The sequence below is a fragment of the Sinocyclocheilus anshuiensis genome, unplaced genomic scaffold (genome assembly GCF_001515605.1).
Source record: "Sinocyclocheilus anshuiensis isolate Anshui unplaced genomic scaffold, SAMN03320099.WGS_v1.1 scaffold469, whole genome shotgun sequence".
NCBI classification, from domain to species: Eukaryota; Metazoa; Chordata; class Actinopteri; order Cypriniformes; family Cyprinidae; genus Sinocyclocheilus; species Sinocyclocheilus anshuiensis.
The window spans coordinates 1,634,388-1,657,155 of record NW_015537995.1 but is presented as its reverse complement, the minus strand read 5'-3'; the positions used below and the strand labels follow the sequence as shown (position 1 = coordinate 1,657,155).

Sequence of the window (22,768 nt, the reverse complement as noted above, 5' to 3'; positions counted from 1 at the left end):
AGCCTATTAAGTCTAAATATTTAAGTATTTGGCGCTGTGATGAACATCATAGCAAATACACAAATCTGAATGGCTGTTTAAATCATTTAAACACCTTTCAGAAACAGAAAGTAGTGCAGCTGCTTTGTTTACAGGGTTTCCGGGGTAAAGGCTGCATTTAAATGAATTATTATTATTATTATTATTATTATTTCTGCAGTTTAGCGCCATCTGCTGTCAGAGAGTGAAAGTGCGCTTTCATCCAGAGCGTCTCTCACATGTTCCGGCATTTGCTTCTCGTCAGCGCTTATTTACATCAGAGTGTGCAGGCGTCTTTCACGCAGCATACAGCGGTGTTGTGCATTTTGACCAGTTGATGGGAAAAGTATTCGTAAAATGCATTAAAAATTCTAAATAATTTGTAATATATAATTATTCACGGTATTTAGAAGTGCCCACGATAACAATATCGTGCATATTCATTACCGTGATATATCGCATTACCGAATACCGGCACAAGACTATTACAGAACCGGCTTTACTATCAAAATACGCATGACAATCGCATTCGATTAATCGTGCAGCCCTATTTCCCACTGACACACTACAGCAAAAGATAGAAATGACTAGGTTTGTGCCGATATATATTGGATGGACGAAATAAAAAGTTTTATCGTTTCATATTATGCTCGTTTATTTTGTGGTGTCTCAGAATACATTGTTTACGGTAATACTTTTTCATCATTTGGATGACTGCGACCTTTACTGACTTCGGTCTTAAAGGGGAAGCTGTCCAATATAGTATCGAGATAGATAGATAGATAGATAGAATTAACACAGTGAAGACTAATTAATTTACACGATGTATGTAGCATTTCTTATTTATTGTAGTTTTTTGTCCTATTTCTTGCAATTACTTTCTTATCCTTATAAAGTCCTTTATTAAGTATTCATCCTTAATGTGAATCCTTATTAAGTATTCATAATACTTTTTCATCATTTGGATGAATGCGACCTTTACTGACTTCGGTCTTAAAGGGGAAGCTGTCCAATATAGTAGATAGATAGATAGATAGATAGATAGATAGAATTAACACAGTGAAGACTAATTAATTTACTCGATGTATGTAGCATTTCTTATTTATTGTAGTTTTTTGTCCTATTTCTTGCAATTACTTTCTTATCCTTATTTAAAGCTGCAGTCCGTAACGTTTTTTGGTTAAAAATGATCCGAAATCAATATTTGAGCAAGTACATAACCAGCCAATGTTCAAAACTATCGCCTTACTTTAGCCCGATTCACAACAGTTAGCTTATAATAATGTTTTCTAATTTGAGTTGTACGGGTAGGTTTTCGCGGGAAATTCGAGCATGGCACTGCGTCATTATGTCACGTCTGTAAACATGAAGAAGTTGTCCCGGCTAGTAGGCTATCGCATGTGAGGATCCTTCAGGTGGCCGATCATTTATAGCCTTTTCTCACAGCAGCTGGAATAATTAAATGTATAATTTTGATGGTGGATTGTAATCCATAAAGGATTATGTGTTTATGAAACACATGTGAATGAAATGAAATTATATTCCAGTTATAAATGTGCTTCTGATTACAGATAGCCTGGGATTACAAAGATTTGTATTTTAAAGAAAACCAGTTCGAAGGGAGCATCATTTGCTTTTTGAGTTAAAAGAATTTCTGAATATGAAATTCGAAGAGTATGACAATTAGATTAGACTGCAGAAATTGAAATCTACACGCTAATACAGATTTAATCACATTGGTAGCGCGATTTATTGTAATGCTTTTTTCCTCAGTTGGTCAGAACAAACGTGGTAGACTTGTTACTTGTTCAGATGGCAATATACGTTGAAAATTCTTATTTGGGTCATATTCCAAGACGTAGGCTAGAATCTGTGATTGCGAAGTACAGTAAATATCCACACCGGTGCGGTGACTGACTGCCACACATACTCTTCAGAACATTAGATTCATCCACGCTGGAGCCGTGCCGACGGACAGCCCACGCAAGCTAGATAATTCCGCACACAGCTGCAATTCCAGGTTTTCAAACAGAGATGGCGACAAAGAGGCAAAACTTACAGTCAGCTTTAATCACTGACTGTTTATTTATCTTTAGTGGGCTTGTATTAGTTTGATATTGACATTGGTGACAAGCATTATGAAAATTCTATGGAATCAAAGATTTTAATATCATAAAAACCTTTTTAAAAGAAAAAAATAACTATATCGTTATAGTGATATAAAATTAGTCATATCGTGATATAAGATTTTGGTCATATCGCCCACCCCTAGAAATGACAGGCTTAAAACCATTTTTATTTTACTAGTGTTCTAATAATTTTGTCCACCACTGTATATGTATATATTTATTTATTTATTATTTATTTATTTTTGAAACAAACACACAAGAATTGAGTCATGCCACTGACCTTGTATTTGATTTCTCTGGCACTCTGGTTTTTCTGTCTAGAATCTGAAGATTGGCACTCTGATGCTGGGTTGTGTGAAGGAAGTGTCGGACTTTGAGGCGGTAGTTGGTTTTTCCAGCGGTCTTGTTGGTTACCTGCCAATCTGCAACATTTGTGACTCCTATACCAGTATTCTTAAGGACAACCTGGACTCTGAAGACAGTTTAAAGGTACCACAGCTGCATAAGGAATGAAAATGTAAAGCTGTATGTGAATGTTGTCATTAAAGGATGCATTTTGTTTGTGTTTGTCTACTCTTCACAGGAAGTTGTCCCTCTCCCACAACTGCTTACTCCTGGAATGCTGATCAGATGCGTTGTGTCGTCTCTCGACTCCATTAAGGAGGGTCATACTAGTCTTAAAGTGTCAATCAACCCTAAAGGGGTTAACAAGGTGTTGAGTTCAGGTTCTTTGAAACCTGGAATGGTGAGTTTGCAAACTTTTATGTATTATATACAATTTATATATATATATATTAGGGCTGCACGATAAATCGCATGCGAGATTTAATGCGCATCTTGTCAGTAAAGCCGCTTCTGTAATCAGTGGTAAATCTCCATCACGTGCGTGCTTTCACATTGAGCAGCATTAACTACATAGAGCCATTGTTCACTGACGAGCTGCGCAAAACCACGTTCATATTCGCGCGATTTTTTGCGCAGCTCGTCAGTGAACAACGGCTCTGTGTAGTTAATGCTGCTCAATGTGAAACAAGTAGACAGTTGTATCAAAATGACCTGGGTGATATATTGAATATTTATGATATGTTCAGTGTTCTTTTGATACCGATATTAAAATGAAATAATTCAGTACTGTTTAGAATGCCGTTTTAGAGCATATGCATATAATCAGATGGCTGGAAAATAACAAGTACATTTTTTTTAGATACATTACTGGTCAAAAGTTTGGGGCCTGTAAGATTTTTTTTAAAGGTTTTTTTTTTTTTTTTTTAATGAAGTCTGTTACACATGTTTTCTTTTTGAATATATTTTAAAATGTAATTTATTTCTGTGATGCAAAGCTGAATTTTCAGCATCATTACTCCAGTCTTCAGTGTCACATGATCCTTCAGAAATCATTCTAATATGTGACCCTGGACCAATTTGTACCTAATGTACAAATTAGGGTTGGGCGATGTCTACCAAATTGGCATCGGACGATGTCTACAGTGAAACTGTGATGGACGATGACATCGGGGGGCGGGTTTAGGGGTGTGCCCGAAGCGTGAAACAAATAACGCGTCCTACGGAGCCACTAAAAGGTTAGCCGCTTGCTAGCGGTAGCCTGTTGCATTACAGTACATGAAAGTTTACTTACCACATACACAGAGTAAGGAGAAATGTCTGAAAGGACGATGGCGAATGATTTGCAGATCCTGAGCACCAATGACAAACATCTAATCTTGTCAAATGCGTGGTAAGTACTGCCGCTCCATAGTATAGAGTCCTTGTGAATCTCGAAAGTAAAAGGAGAGCGCGCAATCGAAAGCGGTTTCAATAGCGGCTCCCTGATGTCCGCAATTTATATACAGTCTCCTATACTTACCCAACGATATAATTACGAGAAAAAGTATTAAAATATTTTTTTTTATCCTCCCATCTCGTAAGCTATTTATTCCCTTTAGGATTTCCGTAGTACACTTCATTTCCTTTCTGAACACGGAACTGGGATGCGGCGGATTGCGGGAGAGGGGGTGGTGGGGAAGGAATCACGATGTCAACTTAACATTGTGATGTCTGTCAGCCATCGGCGATTTACGATGGCATCGTCTATCGGCCCAACCCTAGTACAAATCTCAGTTTTGAAAAATTGACACTTGTGACCGGTTTTGTGGTCCAGGGTCACATATTCTGATTTGATGCTCAAGAAACATTTCTTATTATTATCAATGCTGAAAAGGTGTGCTGCTTAATATTTTTGTGGAATTTGTGATGCTTTTTCCAGCATTCTTTAATAAATAGAAAGAACAGCATTTATTTGAAATATAAATATTTTGTAACAATATAATGTATATATGTGTCCTTGCTAAATAAAAAAAAATATATATATTTTTTTTTTAAACTGAGCATAAACCAAACTTTTATACAATTGGTAGTATGTATCACCCAGTTGTTGTTGAATCTTTTGTGAGTAATTGTCACTTGTGAACTAAGATAAGACTGTCTTAACATTTTAGACACTGAGTGGTTGTGTGGAGAGTGTGGAAGATCACGGCTTCCTGGTTGACATCGGAATCAGTGGCACTAAAGCTTTCTTGCCCAAACAAAGCACTTCCTCAAAAAAAGGTATTAAAGTTCCGTCGCTACGACGGATTTCCGTCAGTTCATAAAGACAGTCACTTGCTTCATTCCTGAATGATTCAGCCGTTCGAACAAATCAATTGAATGAATGATTCAGTGATAAAATCAGTAAATTTTTTTTTTTAACTATGTGAAACTTTTTGTATGGTCATCTTGGCCAAGACTCCCTGGAAGAAGAGATTTATTTTAATCTCAATGGGACCTTCCTGGAAAAATAAAGGATAATTTTTTTTTAACTTTTACATTTTATTACATTAATAATAATAAAAGTTATGCAGGTTTGGAATGACAACAACATTGACGTAATTTAATTTTTGGATGAACTGTCCATGTCCTCTGATCAGGATAAAAGCGGTATTATGAATGTAAGTTTCCTGTTTATCTCAGATCTGAATGTGGGTCAGTACATGACGATCCTGATAGAGGAAGTCAAGAACGATGGACGTGTGGTGCGTCTGTCCCAGGATCCCCAGGCTCTTGGAAAGGCCTGTGCAGAGACTCAGCAAGGATGGACTCTAGACACGCTCCTGCCGGGACTTCTGATCCGGGCACACATCAAGAGGGTAAGTCAGCTGCACATAGACATAAAATATAATAATGTCGATGTTAAAATACTTCCTCCTATCCCAGTTTAATATGCAGAAACAACTGTAAGTCACTGTAAGCCGTTTGAATTCCCTTTTAAGATAATTTCAAATGTTCTAGGTCAGTCGTTTTGAGATGTTGACGTTGTCTGCTGATGTTTTGTCATGCTAGGTTACTCCTCATGGGCTTATCGTGACGTATCTTTCATCTTTTACTGGAATGGTTGACTTTCTGCACCTTGATGAGGACAAAGCATCTACCTACAACACAGGAGACGAGGTATGAGTCAAAAGACCTTCAGAATTATATATATTTATAAAGCTGAAATAAAATCAGGGTTTCTGTGGGTACTCGACCTTACACAAATGAAGGACTTAAGAAAGTCTTAAATCAGACCAGAAAGTTTTAAATGATAAAGTTATGGCATTAAGTGCTGCATGCTCTGCAAAAAGCAATATCTACCTCAGTACTTTGATCTTGTATTCCAATACAAATATCCTTAAGTCAAGATGCATTTACTTGAGATGCAAAATGAAGATGCAAAGTCTTGTTTTCTGAAAAAGTGAACTAAATTGAGTTTGTTTAAAATAAGAACAAATATCTGTCAATGGGGATTGCAGACTTTTTTCCCTTTTGAATTAACCTCATTGGCAGATACTTGTTTATATTTTTTAATCATAAACTCTAAATAATAAAAAAGTGTTGCTAATACAACTTTAACATTTCTTTACATTGTCCTTAAAAGGTCTTTAAAAAGCCTCAAATAAAACCTGCAGAAACTGTGTAAAATATAAATATTAGATCTAAAAGGTTTACTTGTTTCAGTTAGTCGACAAGGCAACATTTCTAATTTTTGATTAGTTTAAGTTGAACCACTGAAACAAATAAATAAAAGTACTAAAACTAAAGCTGAAATAAAAAATAATTATATCCTGAATAGTAATATTTAAAATAAACAACAACGAATAAAAGCACAAAATGAAATGACGAATCATTAACTAAAATGAAAACTGAAAGTGTAGAAATAAAAACTTTAAAGTATAATAATATAAAAAATAATACCAAAATAAAACTGATTCTCAGTCATTAATGAAGTTCTTTCTTCCGGCTCTGTCTCAGGTTCTGGCACGGGTTCTGTATGTGGAGCCATCCACGCGGCATGTGGGTCTGTCCCTGCGCAGGCATCTCCTGCCACCAGGCGGTGCTTTGCTGGATGACATCTCGAGTGAGCGGGTGAGTGAGGTGGTGCAGGGCTGTAAGATGTCTGCTTTGCACCATCACTCTGGAGCCTTGATGAAGATGCCTGATGGGACCACAGCCTTTGTGCATGTGAGTACAAAACCAGTCTTGACACAGATGTACTACACACATGGACACTAATCTGAGAGTTTTATTTGCATTTTACATGTAGAAAAACCTCACGAAGGAGGCAAAAGAAGAATTCAACCCAAACCGCTTGCTGACCCAGCCTGAACACACTCTGAGAATCATAGATTACAGTCCTATGGAGCGAATGCACGTGGGCACACTGCGCAGGTTGGTTGCTAGGCTGCTGTTATGTGGTTGCTAGGGGGTTCTGGGTTCCCAGTTTATTTTATATTTTGTTGTTTTGTTTTCTTTTTGTTTTATAGGAGCACTGTTCAAACCGAGTTGTTCAGATATCAAGACATCAAAGTGGGACAAATTGTTGAGGTGGGCAACCGTGTTTGAGCACGAAATATAAATGGATTTGTAGGAAATGTCACACAAAAGAATAAATGTGCTTGTGGTCAAATGCTTCCTGTGGGTTTTAGGGTACAGTTACGGATTTGCAGAAACATGGTGCGTACGTGAGGATAACGAACCACATCAAAGGATTGATACCCAAAATTCACCTGGCCGATGTTGTCTTAAAGAACCCAGAGAAGTTGTTCACTAGTGGACTGAAGGTCAAGTGCAGGGTGAGGATGTTAAAGTCATGCACTGTTTTTTAGGGTCAGTGAAAAATAAGGATGTCCAAGATGATGAAAGTATTGTAAAAGTAGTAATAATTAGTCTAGCAGTTTTTTGGGGTTACTCCATTTTTTTTAAATCTTCACATGACGCATACAATGAAATGGCTGTCTACATGCTACAAGTTTTTAAAAAAATATTGTTTTTTTGTTTTTGTTTTTTTTATGTACAAATAGATTATGCCAAAGGTTTTATTGTTGGGTTTGTTTGTTTATTTTGTTATTTTAATGCAGTCTTGGTATATTGAAAATATAATGTAACATTTAAAACGGCTTTGATTATTTGAAACGGATTATGCCAGAGTGTTTTTTTTTTTGTTTGTTTGTTTTTGTTTGTTTGTTTGCTCCATTTTCCCTTTTGAACTGGTCTTTTTCATAACATGTTTAAAAATATATTTTCGCATGAAAATGAAATGGCTTTCTCCACGTTACACGTTTTTTTAAATATAGTTTTTTTTAATGTAAAATTTAAAGCTGCTTTGATTATTTGAAAGACATATATTGTCAAAGTTTTTTTTGTTTGTTTATTTCATGTTTCTATTTTATTTTTTTCCTTTAATGCATTCTTGAGTTTTTAAAAAATACTATGTAAAATTTAAACCTGTTTTGATTATTTGAAACAAATAGATAATGCCAAAGTGGTTTATTGTTGAATTTATTTATTTTATTTTTCCCAAATTTTGTACTCTCTTGGCATTTGACATCTCTCTCTCCCCTTGAACGCAGTCTTGTGTTTCACTGACAATGTATTTGCAACCTTTCTTCTTATTAATTTAACATGGGTTTGTTTAGGTGTTGTCATTGGACGCTCAGCAGAAGAAGTTGTGCCTGACCAGGAAGAAGGCCCTTGTTGAGTCCACACTCCCTCTCTTCCTGTCCTACGCTGATGCCAGGGTGGGCCGCGTCTCCCACGGCTTCATCGTGTGTGTGAAGGACTTTGGCTGCATTGTTCGTTTCTATGAAGATGTGAAGGGTCTGGTTCCTAAGCCTGAACTGTCCACAGAGTATGTGGCTAATCCAGAAGAGCTCTTCTTCGTTGGCCAGGTCAGAGAGGAACATTATTTAAAAACTGTCAAATGCATCTAGTTAAAAATTGTTACACTACTGTTAAAAAATTTGGGGTCAGTACGATTAAAAAAAAAGGAATACTTTTATTCAGCAAGGATGCATTAAATTATAAAAAAGGACATTAAAGATTTTACTAGGGCTGCACGATTACGACAAAAATCATAATTGTCGATTATTCCCTTGAAATTATAATTGCGATTATTAATTACGATTATCACAATTTACATTGAATGATGTTTATACCATTGTTTGATGCAACTGCATGCCGTATTTTTATTTGAAAATAAACAAGCTGAAAACACTCTAACTGAAAAACTTTTAGTGCTTTTCTATAGTATTAAGCCTCAAATGTCAACTATACATCGGATTGGTTTCTTCTTTAAATTATAAAAAAGTAAAAATATGAATGGTATTATAGTGTTATACTAAAATTAAATCAATGGAAAAACCCTTAAAGATAACATGTAGAAAGAAAGAAAAATGCATCTTAAGCATGCAGAATAACATAAGTGGACTTTGAACGATTACTTAATTGTGGCATCCATAATTGTAATCGCAATTAGAAATTCGATTAATTGTGCAGCCCTAGATTTTACATTGTTAAAGAAGATTTGTTCTTTTGAGCTTTCCATTCATTAAGCAGCACAACTGTTTTCAAAGTTGATGATAATGTCTCTTAAGCATCAAATCAGGATATTACAATGATTTCTGAAGGATCATGTGACACTGAAAACTTGAGTAATGATGCTGAAAATGACATTTAAATAAATTATATTTTAAAATGGAAGAGTTAATATTTGACAATATTACTGTGTGCATTTTTGATCAAATAAAGGCAGCTATGGTTAGCATAAAAGACTTCAAAAACCATTTGAAAAAAATTGTACTGTCTCTAAACTTGAATGATAGTGTATATTATATTGCTCGTGCACATTGTGTATTTTGTCAAATGTATTCCAGTCACACATTTCTGTGTCTCTTGAACGGTTTTGATCTTCAGTTCACACTAACTAACAGTCTTTTAATTGTTTTCTGCAGGTTGTCCAGGCCAAAGTCTTGGATTGTGATGAAGAAAAAAAGATGCTACGTTTATCCTTCAGGGCCGTTACTGAGGGAGACGTAAAAGAGGCACAGACTGCCAAATTTGACTTTGTGGTTGGAAAGGTAATTTGACTGAAACAAGTTTTTATACTTACCTACTTTTCAAAGCATGTGAAAATTAAAAAAAAAAAAAAAAAGATACTTTTTGTAAACTTTTCTTTTATTGCTATTTCCCATTTAGACGGTTGAAGTAAAAGTGCGCCGCAAAGTCCTGGATGGTCTGGAGGTCTCCATTGTTCCTGAGGAGGTGCCAGCTTTCATACCCACAGTGCACCTCTCTGACCACGTGACCAACTGCCTTCCCCTGTGGATGGTGCTGGAGGAGGGCGACACCATCTCTAATATAATGTGTCTCAGCAAGACCAAGAAGAAGGGCATTGTATCCTCACACAGCCATTCTTATCTTTGTTGTCAGTAAAAATAACTATAAAATCTCTGACTGGCAAGTCAAGTCACCTTTATTTATATAGCGCTTTATACAATACAGATGCTTTCAAAGCAGCTTTACAGTATTAAACAGGAAAATAGTGTCGATAATGCAAGAGGATGATGGTAAACACTCAGTAGTTTTCCAATTAAAGTCAGTTGATTCAGTGACGTCATTGTCCTGGGCTGCGTTTCCCAAAAGCATCGTTGAAACCAATGGAGCTACGATCAACTTTGGGAAACGCAGCCCAGCTCAGTTCAGTTTAAATATTATCTGTGCAATCAAGTCGACAAACTTCCACATCGTTCAGTTCTTCTTAACCTAGTTCTGTTCAGACTCTCACTAAGAAACCCCTGCTGAAGGCCTGTCTGGAGGACGACGGCATCCCCAAAAACTTCTCTGAGCTCCAGGTGGGGATGCAGATGGTCGGCTGGGTGAAAAACATCATGCCTTATGGAGTCTTCGTCGATTTCCCGTATGAACTCTTCGGCCTCGCTCCTAAAGCTGTACGTCTTTGTTTTGGTCGTTTGGATGGGATTTAGTGTGAAATTGTACATTTTTGTGTAGATTTGATGTTGTGTTTCTGTCTCGTCGTAGGCCATGGGTGATCAGTTCATCACAGACACCTCAACCGTCTTTGACATCGGCCAGACCATTGTTGCCAAAGTCACCAATTTGGATGAAAAGAAGAGCAGGTTTCTGGTCAGTCTGAGGGTGTCAGAATTGAGTCTCTCAGAGGAAGGGTCCCAAGCCAGACTGATCCAGGGTCTGAAGGAAAGGAAGGCCATCTTTGAGATGATGACTTGCAGAGGTATGAGCGTAGGCTCTGATGAATGACAAATGATAAGGTGTTTAATTTCTGTTTTCTCTTTAATCAAGATATCCAAATCTCTGTTGTCTCCAGGTGAGTCTGACGTCCTGCAGCAGCTCTCTGCTGTATCACTCGGAGATAAACTGAAGGTGACGGTGGGAGATAACATGGAGGATGGCTCGGTCGCACTGACCTCAGATCAGCTCAGTGAAGCCACTGTATTGGTCTCAAAGTACCACACAGAAGGTGAGGACTGCCTTCCTCTTTAAAAAAAATAATAATAATTTTTTTAAATTAATTTTAAACTGTTACAACAAAACTCACATTGTCATGAAAACAACTTGTTTCTAGTTATATTAATGTCAGCTTTTAGTCTTAAAGGTCCCCTGAAGTGCCTTGAAACACGCAGCGTTATTCTATGTGGTGACGTAATTTCACCTGAAACAGGAAGACAGGGCGGGACATATCGAGCAGCCCCTTTTTAGATTAGCCAATAGCGTTTTGTTTATATCTGCACGGGTCACTCAGAGCCGTTGAGCTCGGTAAAGCCGCATTTGACAGCCACAGTCTAATAGATTACCCCCTAGATTCAATATGAAACTCTTAGTAAAACAAAATAGTGATCATAATCATGCTGAGGCTGTGTAGTTTTAAAGTGTTTAATATATGCAGACTCGCGCATATGATCCGCTCCGTGCGATCGCGTCTCTGGACCGGAGCCAAAGTCAGACTGAGCGCTGCCGCGGTTCGCATGACACAACGTGAAACCAGACCTCATTTGCCCCAATCGAAAGCATATTTACACTATCCGAATCGTTCCCTATCACCTACATTGTGCACTACGTGCCATTCACTGTAAAGGAAATACTACACTGTGAACAAGCGACCGATCTCCGCCGCAGCTTCAGCTCTATTTATAGTGTAGGGGGCGGGCGCTTCGGCTTCTAAAGAACGTTTGATTGGTCAGAAGATTTGATGAGAAGATGAAGTATCGTTTTAATGGTTATATCTTCTAAATGCGAATTTTGTCTGTTTTGGAGCACACTGCCTTATAGATAACCTTAAGACTAACATATTGATACTAACACCCAAAAAAACTTTAATTTTGATTTCATGGGGACTTTAAGTAGACAATGCAATAACAGTTCTCGGGCCCCTTTGAGTTGAAATTCACTGTTTAGAGACTTCATTGGTCAAGAATAGCTTCAGTTTTGTTTTTGTTCTTTTGTCTAATATTTTGATTCAGCTTTAATTTTTTTATGTCAGTTTTAGTTTCATTAATTTTAGAACTTCAGTTTATTTCAACTAATTTAATTTGGCAACATTTCAGTTTTTTTTTTTTTTTTTTTTTTTGCGCACGTTTTTAATCTAATATTTATTTTCCAGCTTTTTCAATTACCGAAAAATAGACCCGTGTTACGTGATCCTTTTTTTAGTTTTCACTTGGAAATATATAGTAAAATAGTCCAATATTATTGTCTTTATTGCTGTGAAAATGTGTTTATTGTTTATTTATATATTGTGTTGGTTCAGCTATAAACTTGGTCCACTTTACATTCACACACCAATGAAACCTATATATAATATAATATAATTAGGGCTGTTAGTCGATTCAGATTTTACATGTGTCGATTAATTGATCTAATTAATCGCAAATTAAACTTGCCTGTTTAAATACCCAAACAAGATCATTTAAAGCTATTATTGTGTCAAATAAGAAAGTATCAAGTAGACATTACAAAGAGTAGCTTTAGAAAGAAATATTTTATTTGATTCAACATTAAATTTATTATACAAACATTTAGGCTACATCAGCCTAACATAAACCATGGAACATAAAAGAAGATAATTTGAGAAATAACTCAGGAATTTTGTTCATGTAATGAAAGTCACTGGTAAACAAAACAGCTTTGTTACCAACAGTCTTCAAAATACCTTTCTTTTTTTTTTTGGTTCACACGATTTGTTCAAAATGCAGATTCATTCAGAAATGCATCACTGCTGTGTTGCTTGGAGACTCAAAACATTTCTGCTGTGGCTTTAAAGGGAACATTTTGAGCAAAATTGAGCAAAAGCAGACAATATTGTTTAAAATAACACTATATTATTTTCTTATTTACTGAACTGCTGTATAAAATCACATTTAAACTCATGATATTAGGGACAAAAACAGCAATCATGTGATATTGTTCTCGCTGCTCATGTGATATCCCTTATCATTTTATATAAATATGAGACAAAAACTCATAACGGGTCATTTTATTGCCCCAATATCTTACATTTTAGGGCATAACTGCATTTATGGAGTTGTTGCCCTGCATCAGATTTATCAACAGTCATCTGTATGAAATGTAAGATGACGTACAGGTCTGGGGGCGGGGCCAGTGCGTTATCTGCATTAAAATATTTTAATCAAGTTATATTTTTCGTAACTATTTAATTAAGTTAACGCGTTAAACTGACAGCCCTCAATATAATATAACATAACATAACATAATATCATTTCCCTTATTTGAAAGGCAAAATGTGATTGAAATTTAAACTGTACAATTTCTCAAATAACCCAATCAAACGATTAAACAGTCACAATATACTTACCAAATTTGACGTACTTTTAATAATTTTACTTTTAGTTTGCAATAACAATGTTGTAGCTGAATGTCTTGGATCATTTGATTCCAAAAAAAAAAACAACGTTTCCTGTTGAAATGATTCTCACATTGGACTGTCTACATGTACCATCTTGTGAAACCGGCAACTTTACAATATCAGTGGTTGTGTGTGAATTTGGTGATCTCTTGACATGGACGGATAACATGCTAGTTCTCATCTAACTAGATTTGTGTCAATGTTTCAGGTGTGAATGTGAGTCCAGGCTGCAAACTCACTGCAGTGATTCTCCATGTAGACCTTTCGAAGTCTGAGGTCCATGTGTCGCTGCTTCCAGAGCTGACCGCGGCGACGAGGAAAAAGGTAAGTCCAACTCAAAACCCTGAAAACCCACAGCATGTAATTTATTCAGGCCTGTTAAAGTTAATTCTTTTTGTTTGTCTTCAGTTGGAAAAGGACTCCAAACTCACTGCCACTATCCAGTACACCGACAAAGACTTTGCTGTCGTCTCATTGGGTGACACTGGTCACCTGACAATCATTCCCACTCGCACACACTTAAATGACATCTTAAATTCAAAGAAATTTCTCGTCGGTTCCTGTCTGAATGTGACCATGGAGGAGCCCAGCAGTGAGGAGTTGGGAGGACTTCCTCTTGTCGAGTGTCAGAAACAGGACGCCACGAGAGGAACGCAGAAACGGGAGCAGAGAAAATCTAAGAGAACAGATCTTGGGGAAGTGATGACGGTGACGGTAAAGAAGGTGAAGCCCATGGATGTGGTGGTGATGCTGCCGTCGGGGACCGCAGGAAGTATCCATGTATCTCAGATTGAGGAGTCACCAGTGGTTGGCAGCTTCCCAACATCATCCCTGAAGGTCGGGAGCAAGGTCGAAGCCAGAGTGATTGGAGGGCACACAGTTCATGGTCACAAGTAAATATAGCCGTGTTAAGTTGTCTGTCACAGAATCTACTTTGTCTCAGGGCTTTTAAATGGGGCTATTCATAAACCTACATACAAGGCTTTCAAATAGTACTCACCCAGAGGCATAAAATAAAATGAAATATATACTGTATAATGTGGGGGGGGCGGGGCGGGTATTTTTATTTAAACTCACTGCCACTATCCAGTACACCGACAAAGACTTTGCTGTCGTCTCATTGGGTGACACTGGTCACCTGACAATCATTCCCACTCGCACACACTTAAATGACATCTTAAATTCAAAGAAATTTCTCGTCGGTTCCTGTCTGAATGTGACCATGGAGGAGCCCAGCAGTGAGGAGTTGGGAGGACTTCCTCTTGTCGAGTGTCAGAAACAGGACGCCACGAGAGGAACGCAGAAACGGGAGCAGAGAAAATCTAAGAGAACAGATCTTGGGGAAGTGATGACGGTGACGGTAAAGAAGGTGAAGCCCATGGATGTGGTGGTGATGCTGCCGTCGGGGACCGCAGGAAGTATCCATGTATCTCAGATTGAGGAGTCACCAGTGGTTGGCAGCTTCCCAACATCATCCCTGAAGGTCGGGAGCAAGGTCGAAGCCAGAGTGATTGGAGGGCACACAGTTCATGGTCACAAGTAAATATAGCCGTGTTAAGTTGTCTGTCACAGAATCTACTTTGTCTCAGGGCTTTTAAATGGGGCTATTCATAAACCTACATACAAGGCTTTCAAATAGTACTCACCCAGAGGCATAAAATAAAATGAAATATATACTGTATAATGTGGGGGGGGGGGGAATTTTTATTTTATTTAAAGCTATATTCTTTTTTTTTTTTTTAAGTCCTTTTATTTTGTAGTATTTTACTTTTTATTTAAATGCTTTATTTCATTGTAAAATTTATTTTATATTTTATTTATTTAAAGTTTTTATTTATTGTTTTTTTTTTGTATTTCATTCATTTAAATGCTTTGTTTTTTTTGTTTATTTTTTTTATTTTGCTGTTTTATGGCACAGTGGTTATTTTTACCATTTAATATTTATTTTTACTGTTACTATTCTATTAGCATGCAGATTTAAATTTAATAAATATAAATATAATATTTTGTAATTTTTTTTCTTTTTTTGCTCAGTTACAGACTCATATTTGTTCATATTTTGTTTTTGTGGCTCAATGTGAGGAATATGCTTGAAGGAATACTTTTCATTGGTGTTGTGGTTATAATGTCAGCTTTTATGGACTATTGGCATTGTTTTATTCGATATTTAGCTAGCTTGACATTTTTTTTTTCTTTATTCTCGTAAAATATTCTCTTTCAACAGGTTCCTGCCAATCTCTCATCCCGACTTTAAGGTTTCCCTCCCTGAACTCACTCTTCTGCCCAGGTATGCATTTCTATAGCTCTCCATACATTAATTGTACATTAATGTGAGCAAGCAGCGTATGGGAACAACTGCACCAAACGTTTGTCTGGGTGTATGTTTTCTATTCATTGTTTTGTGGTACATACGTCCCTCGTTTTCAACTCTTTTTCAGCAAACTGAATGATGCTGACAAGAAGACAGTTGACAAATTGAACTACAAACCTGGAGATGAAATCATATGCTTTGCATCAAAGGTAGCTTTTTACAGTTTAAGGAAAAGGAAATGTAATATTAAACTGCATGAGCTGTTGAAGTAATTTTTGCCTTCTCCTCAGTTCTTCAAAGAATCACAATGCTTAGAAGTCCATGTGAAGCCCAACGTCATGGGAACCGTTGAACTGTTAGCCATGATTAACAAACCTAGCGTAAGTCTCTGTACAACTTTGCTTTCCTTGTTTGTAGGGATGGGCGATATACCGGTACACACGATTAGCTGGTAGAAATTTGTCAACAATCGTCTCTATCACGGTTACACACTCACGTGACATTGCTGTGCTACGTGATCACTAAAACTTATCATTATCAAAAGCAAACAGCTGAGAAAGAAAACACGTGTAACACTATATTGGATTCGGGCAGTTTCTCGTAAAATATTCTCTTTCAACAGGTTCCTGCCAATCTCTCATCCCGACTTTAAGGTTTCCCTCCCTGAACTCACTCTTCTGCCCAGGTATGCATTTCTATAGCTCTCCATACATTAATTGTACATTAATGTGAGCAAGCAGCGTATGGGAACAACTGCACCAAACGTTTGTCTGGGTGTATGTTTTCTATTCATTGTTTTGTGGTACATACGTCCCTCGTTTTCAACTCTTTTTCAGCAAACTGAATGATGCTGACAAGAAGACAGTTGACAAATTGAACTACAAACCTGGAGATGAAATCATATGCTTTGCATCAAAGGTAGCTTTTTACAGTTTAAGGAAAAGGAAATGTAATATTAAACTGCATGAGCTGTTGAAGTAATTTTTGCCTTCTCCTCAGTTCTTCAAAGAATCACAATGCTTAGAAGTCCATGTGAAGCCCAACGTCATGGGAACCGTTGAACTGTTAGCCATGATTAACAAACCTAGCGTAAGTCTCTGTACAACTTTGCTTTCCTTGTTTGTAGGGATGGGCGATATACCGGTACACACGATTAGCTGGTAGAAATTTGTCAACAATCGTCTCTATCACGGTTACACACTCACGTGACATTGCTGTGCTACGTGATCACTAACACTTACCATTATCAAAAGCAAACAGCTGAGAAAGAAAACACGTGTAACACTATATTGGATTCGGGCAGCTCTTAAAGTGACAGCAGTTTAATATTCCTGCTGTCTGTCATTCATGTTTATCAACCAACAAAAGAGAGAAAATCTCTTAACTGCTCTTGCCTGAATCACTTTTGTAACTTTAATAAGAAGAAATATATATTTAATTTACACAGTGAAGAATATGCAGTGTTTTTATACAGATTAATACTTAAAGGGTTAGTTCACCCAAAAATGAAAATTAGCCCATAAATTACTCACCCTCAAGTCATCCTAGGTGTATATGACTTTCTTCTTTCAGACGAATCCAGTCGGAGTTATATTAAAAATTGTCTTTGATCTTTCAAGCTGTTTCATGGCACTCAGCGGGTGTTGCATGCATCAGTTCAAAAGAAGTTAAATAAAAAGCACCCATCCATAAAAAAAAAGTGTATCACACGGCTCCGGGGGGTGAACAAAGGCCTCCTGTAGCGAATCGATGTGTTTTTGTAAGAAAAATATCCATATTCAAAACATAATAATCACTTTAATGTAGCTTCCGCTCACTGTTGTAAGCGGAAGCAGCTCCGGGCGGATGACATATGGAGGTCAGCGTTGCGCATGCGCCGCTCAGAAGTGATGGACGTCCTTTGCTGAAGTAAGGAAACTTTGCTTCCTTTGCTCCTGTTAACAAACGTTGGTTTTCACGAGACTGACTGGCGCATGCGCAACTCATACGTCATGCTCCCGGAGCTGCTTCTGTGCTGACTTGAGGGCGAGTAATTTATGGGCTGATTTTCATTTTTGGGTGAACTAACCCTTTAATACGGTGTATGTATTGTTTCTTATTTGTTCTGTAGTTTTTTTGTGCAATTGCATGTAATGAGTTTCTTATTCTTATTTAACCGCTGACTGTGATATTGTGATATACTTGTGACATTGACATTGGTGACAATTATGAAACTTCTAAGGTATCAAAAATGTTGATATCATGAAGACCTTATTTAAAGTAAAAATAACTATATTGTGATTATATATTGTTACAGTGAAGTAAAATTACTCTTAGCGTGATTTTGATCACCTTGCCCACCCCTACTTGTTTGTTAAATGCATTATTTGAAAAGTAATGAGTTACAGTATTGCATTGCTTATTATAAAAAGTATTTCATTTATATTTAATAAACATGTTACTTATTTGAAAGAGTTCATTTAATGGTGACTTAAATGTTACTTGTAAAAAATATTTTCAAGTCATGCATGTTTTGTTAAATTAATTTCAGAATAAACAAGCTATAATGTTTTCAAATTGTTTTTCCCACAGCAAGCTAAACACCCACAGACGCTTTTTAAACTGGGACAGACTATTTCTGCAAAGGTTGCTGGTCTTGGTACCAGCAGGCCTTTTCGTCTTTCCCTTTCACTCACAGGTAATACTTGTAGTTTCATCTGCAATCATAACTGTTTTGAAGCACAGCACTATCCGTACTGTCAGAGGAGATTTGATGTGACAACATTTCCTAGTTTATATTTTGTCCTCATTATACCAAACGCTGAGTCACACAGCTCTTGATGTCGCGCTTCTGCCATCATGACGCATGTGGTGGTCGTCCCTCGAGTCTCTTTAGCATTTCCTGTGTGTGCCGTTGCTGTAGGGATGTACAAGCTGGAGCAAGGGGTGATCACCATGGCGAAGGTTCGGAAAATTGTGCCTCACATGGGACTGTTTCTCCAACTCCCATTTGGAAATTCGGGTTTGGCTTCGGTAATGGATCTCTCTGATGAATTCACAGACAACCCGCTAGAGCCTTACAAGCTGGGCCAACTAGTCCGGTGAGTCATGACCTAGTTGGAATTGTTTATGACGAATGTCTTGAAAGGATTTTTCCTGCATAGTAGCATTAAAAAGCTTAAAATGTGAAGTTTGTTTGTGTGCGTGCATGTCTTTTATCCAGGTGCTACGTTATTGGGGAGGAAAATGGAAACTTCAACGTTTCATTGCGTCCCTCCAGGTACATAATCAAGCATCATTTCAAAATTAGATTAAATTGGGTTGTAGATCGCCATCACTTTTCTTTCTTTAAAACGTTCCATTAAATAAATTAATATATTTATTTATTTTGCTTTATTCACAATGCTTATCGTTTCATTTTTTATTTTTTTTTTACATGTATATGTGTTAAACCAAGTATACCTTGTATATTTTTTCATATTTCACCTGTTAAATGTATTTTTTATTTTATTTATTATTGAAGTTTTTATATAATAAACAACTACAAGTACATTACCAAGATAAATATTACTTGACAATAATGTGATAATGACAATAATAACGTCAGTTATGCTAGTAATGATAAAAAATGCTAGCAGTTTTGTACTTAATAGTCAATAAAAGTTTTATTTATTTTATTTTATTTTTTTGTAGTTTGGTATCTAATCTAAATGTAAGTTTGCATTTTATTAAACTTTTCTTTTAACAATATACACAAACAGCCAGAGGATGATGCGCTTGACTCCAAAAAATCTCAAAATGTTACCTTATTTTATATTATATTATTATTTTTATTTATTTATTTATTTTATTATTATTTTGTTTTTTACTTTTTGTCTTCTTTCATGGGACATTGAAATTAGGCTTTTGACAATAAATTGGGACATTTAGATATTTTTTAACAAAAGTGTGAGGCAAAACATGGTTTTTAAACTATATTTACTATTTTGAATGTTATATTAAAAAAAAACATTTGAAATGAACACTGCTGTGGTTTGTGCTCTTTCTATCCTGAGAAACCAGCAGCAGTGTGATGCGTTGCCTGAAGTAATAAATGGGAGGTCTCAGGTCTGTGTAGGTCTTTGACCCATATCATCTGTTGCTTTCTTCTCAGAATATTGAGGACATCTGGCCTGCATGTGCGTAATTGTGCAGATGATGACCATGATTTTTTTCTGTTGGCTTGTATATTTTGGCCACTGTCTGACAAGTCATTTGAAACTATTAAATAGTTCATAAAACAGGCCTGCTCTCATGTGGACATCTGACAGGCCATTTCCATTTGTATTCATCTTGGAAGCATTACAAATAAATCTTAAGCTTTGTGTTAGATTTGAGTATGACGATTATTTAAAATTTAGCTTTGTCTCATTGTATTCAGCCTTTTTCTATTTCTTTTTTTTTTCCTTTAATTTTTTTTATAATTATTTTTTAGTTTTGTATTAAATTTTTCATTTTTGCAAGTAATTTAAATTTTCCATTTTATTTATTTTAAACTCAAATGTCTCCACTTTCTGCAGATTGTATAAGGACCACAATAAGAATCTTCAAGAAGATCCAGACATTCAGTCAATTTCCGATATAAAAGAGGGCCAGATTATCAGGGGATATTTGATGTCAGTTACTGATCTAGGCATATTTGTGAGGTAAAGTATGTTGATTTTGCTGCACATTTTTAAAGAAACCATTTTAGCCTCATGAGTTGAATTAAAATGATTTTTCTTGTATGAAGGTTATCAAGGACCATCTCAGGAAGAGTTCTTTTCCAGAATGCTACAAAATACTTTGTGAACAACCAAAAAACGTTTTCCGAACACATTTCCATGAATGCATTGCTGACAGCCAAGGTTCTCAGGTAATGTATGTCTACATGTGTAAAATGACCAGCTATTAATAATACATTTAAATGTATCTATTTGTAGTGCTATATGACTAAAGACAGTTGCTTCTAAATCAGTGTGAACACCAAGAAAGAGCATGTGAACCTGTCACTGCTGTCAAAGGACACTGGCAAACCAGATCTGCTCCCAGAATCCCTTGAGCTTCCATTGCGTTTGACAGAAGAGCAGAAGCAAGAACGTGACAAGAAAGCCACCAAGAGGAAGCGGGTTAATTCTGAGAGCCAGGTAAGTGTGTGTTTGTGTTTAACTGATAGTTTCGAAGAGGATGGATTTGACCTTGTGTTTAATCCTTCTAGCAACAAGACGATAAGAAAAATGGACAGATGATTAAAAAGAAAAAAGAAGGCCCAGTAAAGGGCAAATCCACAGAAAAGAAGAAAACGATTAAAAAGAAAACTAAAACAGAGGATAATGACAGTGGTGTAGAAGTGTTCTTCAGAGAGGAGGAAGTAATGCCGTTGCGTAAAAATCAAGACCAAGTAAAGGTGACGCATCTTCTCTTTTCAGATCAATTCGATTGATTTTATATTTTAATATGGGTGTACAGCTGCTTCTCTGATGTGTAACAGTTGTCGTCTGATTGTTTAGGGTAAGCAGGAGGCAAAGGAACCAGAACGGCTGCAGGTGGCTTTTGGCTTCCCGTGGGAATCCACACTGTGCTCTTTAACACCTTTTGCCGCAGTAGATGACACCCATGATTCCAGTGAGGATGAGCAGGAAGTCACAAGCAAGGTGAGCTCACACATGCGTCAAAACTAAGTTGCTCCCATGTAGACTGTTGAATATCTATTTATTTAATTTTCCAGAATAACAATGGAAGGTGCACATACGGAAACAATTTGGTGTAGAATTTATAGGGTCTTAAAAATTGTTTTTATCAAATTTAAGGTAATAAAAATCTTAAATGTCTCACTCACTGTCACTGTCTCACTGTTAAGTTCACTCAAAAACGAACGTTTGCTGAAGATCATGCAAAATATGGATGAGTTTGCTTCATCACAATAGATATAGAGAAATTTAACATTACATCATTTTCTCACCAATGGATCCTCTGCAGTGAATGGGTGCCGTCAGAATGAGAGTCCAAACAGCTGCTAAAAAAATGGATGCTCTGCAGTGAATGGGTGCCGTCAGAATGAGAGTCCAAACAGCTGCTAAAAACATCACAATAATCCACACAACTTAGTATGGATAGATGACACGTATTTTGGCCAGAAGTGATGGTTTGTTTCTTACAAACACCACAGCTTTTCGCTTCATAAGAGTTTGATTGATGTACTGGAGTTGTGAGGATTAATTGTGGATTATTGTGATGTTTTTATCAGCTCTCATTCTGACGGCACCCATTCACTGCGTAGAATCCATTGGTGAGCAAGTGATGTAATGCTACATTTCTGATTTTCAAGAGGTCTTAAATTTTGGAACGGGAAAAATATTCGCAATACTGCCTGTGTGATAATTAAAGCGATTATTAAACTTCAAAAAAACCTGTGGTTTCATTAAATAATTACAAAGAAATGGCAAGTAATGCATTCAGTTAAATGTGAAGTAGAACATTTTGAATTTGAGAGACTAAAATAGCATTTTCTTAGCATAAAACGTACTCCAAAAAATCCTCGTTTTGTTTGCAATCACTTTTTACAATGCATAGTCTGCACACACACAGTAAACAGCTCCTCTTTCTCACCAGCCGATGAAAAAGTCCCGTAAAGAGCTGAAGCAGGCGCAGCAGAACGCGGAGCAGCAGCTCAGCAAGCTGGAGGCGGAGCTCATGGACACGTCCGTGCGTCCGGACAGCACAGCGGCGTTTGAGCGTCTGCTCCTGTCGTCTCCAGACAGCTCCCTCCTCTGGCTGCAGTACATGGCTTTCCATCTGCAGGCCACGCAGATCGAGCAGGCGCGTGCGGTCGGCGAGAGAGCCCTCAAAACCATCTCCTTCAGGTGAAAAGACTGGTTTAAAGGGTTTGTTCACCCAAAAATGAAAATTCTGTCATTAATTACTCCCATAGACAGCAAGGTAACTATCACTTTGGACGCGCGTTCACGACAGTATCATGACGCGAGCGTGTGTCGGTGCTGACCCAGATCCGGTGTAATGACATCACGCCGGCGCCACTGACCCGGATCTGGGTCAGCACCG

At 37.0% G+C, this 22,768-nt stretch overlaps 1 protein-coding gene across 1 annotated transcript in view; it reads left to right on the top strand.

Moving 5' to 3' along the window:
• Positions 1–22,768, top strand: part of pdcd11 (programmed cell death 11) — a 27,516-nt gene that overhangs the window by 3,113 nt on the left and 1,635 nt on the right. The window contains exons 4-32 of the mRNA XM_016470729.1: positions 2,469–2,636; positions 2,731–2,892; positions 4,643–4,751; positions 5,154–5,329; positions 5,523–5,630; positions 6,471–6,680; positions 6,763–6,887; positions 6,983–7,043; positions 7,145–7,291; positions 8,135–8,386; positions 9,449–9,574; positions 9,693–9,890; positions 10,274–10,444; positions 10,536–10,749; positions 10,843–10,995; positions 13,607–13,722; positions 13,807–14,291; positions 15,623–15,685; positions 15,837–15,918; positions 16,000–16,093; positions 18,285–18,386; positions 18,612–18,789; positions 18,912–18,968; positions 20,248–20,373; positions 20,460–20,582; positions 20,685–20,853; positions 20,925–21,113; positions 21,217–21,360; positions 22,319–22,569. Coding sequence (XP_016326215.1) covers positions 2,469–2,636; positions 2,731–2,892; positions 4,643–4,751; positions 5,154–5,329; positions 5,523–5,630; positions 6,471–6,680; positions 6,763–6,887; positions 6,983–7,043; positions 7,145–7,291; positions 8,135–8,386; positions 9,449–9,574; positions 9,693–9,890; positions 10,274–10,444; positions 10,536–10,749; positions 10,843–10,995; positions 13,607–13,722; positions 13,807–14,291; positions 15,623–15,685; positions 15,837–15,918; positions 16,000–16,093; positions 18,285–18,386; positions 18,612–18,789; positions 18,912–18,968; positions 20,248–20,373; positions 20,460–20,582; positions 20,685–20,853; positions 20,925–21,113; positions 21,217–21,360; positions 22,319–22,569 — 4,559 coding nt within the window. The remainder of the gene's footprint in view (positions 1–2,468; positions 2,637–2,730; positions 2,893–4,642; positions 4,752–5,153; positions 5,330–5,522; positions 5,631–6,470; positions 6,681–6,762; positions 6,888–6,982; positions 7,044–7,144; positions 7,292–8,134; positions 8,387–9,448; positions 9,575–9,692; positions 9,891–10,273; positions 10,445–10,535; positions 10,750–10,842; positions 10,996–13,606; positions 13,723–13,806; positions 14,292–15,622; positions 15,686–15,836; positions 15,919–15,999; positions 16,094–18,284; positions 18,387–18,611; positions 18,790–18,911; positions 18,969–20,247; positions 20,374–20,459; positions 20,583–20,684; positions 20,854–20,924; positions 21,114–21,216; positions 21,361–22,318; positions 22,570–22,768) is intronic.